The following is a 3,169-nucleotide window of genomic DNA, read 5'->3' as shown; positions in this document are numbered from 1 at the left end:
GCAGAAGCCGAAGGGACAGGCAGAAACCTCCGTAGCGCCCTCTCCCTGCCTCTGCACCGCCAGGCCCGGCGGGCCGGCTCCAGAGCGCCACCGCGCCCCAGTTCAGGTCTGGGATGATCGGCCTCAGCCTCTCTACCCTCACCACTTCCCTTGCGGACCGCTGGAGGACAGGAAAGTGGGATCCGGCTCCAGCGCCATCCTCTGAGAAGGGAATGCGGGCTGGTGAAAATCCCTCCTGTCTCATACCCAGACTAGGGGAGGGATGATCCCTCCCGGACTTGAACGTTTATGCAACAAACTGCCCTCTCATGCTTCCCTGTCAAAACTGCGGCCACACGCTCGTTCTAGCCTCGGCTGAGGCCACTGCAGCGTCCCCTCCCTTCCCGCCCCACCCGCAGGTCCAGATTCCAGAGCCCCACTGCAGCTTCCCAACCAGTCTCCCCTTTTTCTTCTCCACTTCCTGGTTACCATGGAGACACACGTCATTTACGTGCCGTGCGTCGCCTTGGAAACAGAGGAGCATCCGCGGCAGCGCTGGGAGACCCGCCCCTGCCGCTCCAGCCTCACTCGCGGGTGCTGCCAGTTAATGGCCTGGGGGAGTCCCGAGCCCGACGCGCTGCTGGCATCAGCGGCGACCCGGGCCCCTCCGCCAGCGCCTCTGTGACCCAGGAAACCGGCGGGCACTCGCTGCTTGTGGCGCCCGCGGGGCGGCGCTGACACGGGTGCAACCCAGGAGGCGAGGCAGGGCAGGGCACCGTCGTCCCGGGGCGAGCCCAAGAGACGCCGGCTCTGGGACCCGCACCGGGTCCTCGTCCCGCCGCCTCTCCCCGGCCTCCCCCGATCCTGCCTCCACCCGGGACTCTTCTCACGTCGGCTCCCCGCCCCTCTCGGGAGCCTCCTCTTCCCTCAGCTCCTCCCTGCCCCTCCCGGGACCTCTCCCCCTCCACACCCCTCCCCCACCCCGGAGGCCGGGCTGGACGCGACCCAGAGCCGCCGCCACCCGCTTCTGCCATTCAATGGAGGACGGTCTGCTGGAGATCATGACCAAGGACGGCGGCGACATGCCGGCGCCCCTGGAGGTGTCCACCGTGCCGGCCGTGGGGGACGTGATCTCTGGGGAGTACAACGGCGGCATGAAGGAACTGATGGAGCACCTGAAGGCCCAGCTGCAGGCTCTGTTTGAGGACGTGAGAGCCATGAGGGGGGCCCTGGACGAGCAGGCCTCGCACATCCAGGTGCTCTCGGACGACGTGTGCGCCAACCAGCGAGCCATCGTCTCCATGTGCCAGATTATGACCACAGCGCCCCGCCAGGGCGGCTTGGGCGTGGTCGGCAGCAAGGGGAGCTTCCCCGGCGACCCCCAAGAGCCGGAGACCCCTTCGCCTGGGATCGGGGACAGCGGCTTGCTGGGTCGCGAGCCCGAGGACGAGGAGGATGACGAAGAACAGAAGGAGACGCCCAGCCCCTCCACACCCACCAGTCACCGTGAGCGCCCCGAGAGCCCTTGTGCTGGTCTCCTTGGGGGGGAAGGGCCACTTGTGGAGCCCCTCGACCTGCCCGACATTACCCTGCTGCAACTGGAGGGCGAGGCCTCCCTGTGAGGGGACTCCGTGCGGGCACTACCCTCCCGGGCTGGCTTTGGGTTTCCGAGGGCATGACGCGAGGGGACTGAACGGCGCGGTGCGGCATGCTTCACTTCGACAGCTGCTCTTGTGGGGCAGGCAGAGAGAGACTCCCTCGAGGAAGGATTTGTTAAGGTGAAGGACTTTGGGAGCATTAAGAATTCTTTCTGTCCAGCCAAGAGAATCATAGCAAACTGCGGAAAGGTGAGGTTCCGGGAGAGGAAGCGCCCATCTCCGGACTCCCATCCATCCCCTACCCTGCCTTTTCCCCCTTCCCAGGCAACAGGAGAACCCCTGAATTGTGTAAATAAAATCCTGCTTTTTCTATTCTGAAAAAGGACTTATCTAGGACTATGGCAAATAATCTCTAACAATTTACCTAGAAACTAAGGAATTGAGGGTATTCTGTTCTGGCAACAGGAAATTTACCCTTCTGCTGAAACCCAAGATATTCAGTGCTCTGCAGAAGCCTCTCCCCCTCACAGATCTCTGCGGCTGCTGATTGGTAAAGGAAGCTTGAGGAGGGAACTGCAGCCCTAGGAATCTGGGTGAATGGGGTTCCAAGGGCCCCGGGCTGGGAGGAGCTGGCTATGAATGTGCATGAAGACATAATAGCTCAACCTCTAGGATTTTGCATGCAGAGCGGATCCTGCCTTGTCACTGACTTCATCTGGGATTGCTTTTCCACTCATGGGGCTTAGAAAACAAAGAGCCCAGTTCACAGGCAGAGACTCGGGGGTGCTCAGCAACAGCCGAGATTTAGGGGACATTTGAGGGACTCTTGGGGCTACAGCCAAAAACTGTCTCTCCTGGCTACACCTGCTTAACTTCAGTTCCTTTTTCTGTCAATATGTCCCTGCCACTGCCTCTCGGTGTTGCCTCCATAATGTCTTGTGTGTGTTATGTTTGTCCACTTGTGTAGTAGTGTGTGAGCCCTGAGGGGCAGGGCTGTGGCTCTGGTGTTAGGTTCGGGGGACTTCAGACCCTTCTGTGAGCTCCAAGCTATCATGGCGCTTCCCCCTCCCACCTTCCCCAACCAGGGCATGAAGCATGTGGCTGTCCTGAGGTTCCTTTACTGATGTGCTTCCCTCCCACCGCAAGGGGTGACTTTGTGTGCCCTTCCTCCTCCTTTGTGTATTCCTTCTCAATGCTTTCCTTGGTGTTAACCCTTAATAAAAAGGCGTCATCTCCCCTCTTGCTGACTGGTATTAGAGGGATGTCAGGGTGGGGTTAGCGGGAACTACCGGGACCATGCCTTCCCTCCTTTCTCCTCACCTCCAGTTCCAAGGAGTCGACTTTCTCTGCCTTGGTTGGGACAGGCACTGCCAACTCTGATTGCTTTCCCTTCTGTCCTGGACCTTGACTTCGAGCTGAACTGGGGAGGGAGAGGAGGGGGCAAGTGTTGAAACTCCCACACTAACATGGGTTTTTAACAGACAGAACTACAAATATGCAAGAGACTTCTTTTCAATGAAGCATCTGGTCCCTGGGAAATGATTTCCAAATCTGGTTCCTGGAATGGCAGGTAGGACACCTGTTCCATGGAA

The 3,169-nt window shown here is 59.8% G+C and overlaps 1 protein-coding gene across 1 annotated transcript; it reads left to right on the top strand.

Annotated features, from left to right (window-relative positions):
* The first annotated feature begins 352 nt into the window (after positions 1–352).
* CCDC184 (coiled-coil domain containing 184) lies at positions 353–2,817 on the top strand. Its single transcript, XM_008069249.2, has one exon. It carries the CDS (start codon positions 1,017–1,019, stop codon positions 1,599–1,601), a length of 585 nt encoding a protein of 194 aa, XP_008067440.1. The 5' UTR covers positions 353–1,016; the 3' UTR covers positions 1,602–2,817.
* The last annotated feature ends 352 nt before the right edge of the window (positions 2,818–3,169 follow it).

Source organism: Carlito syrichta, unplaced genomic scaffold, assembly GCF_000164805.1.
Source record: "Carlito syrichta isolate Samal-C Ts95f unplaced genomic scaffold, Tarsius_syrichta-2.0.1 Scaffold311884, whole genome shotgun sequence".
In the NCBI taxonomy this organism is placed as follows: domain Eukaryota; kingdom Metazoa; phylum Chordata; class Mammalia; order Primates; family Tarsiidae; genus Carlito; species Carlito syrichta.
Note: the sequence above shows the minus strand (reverse complement) of the source record. Positions and strands in the feature narration are given on the sequence as shown.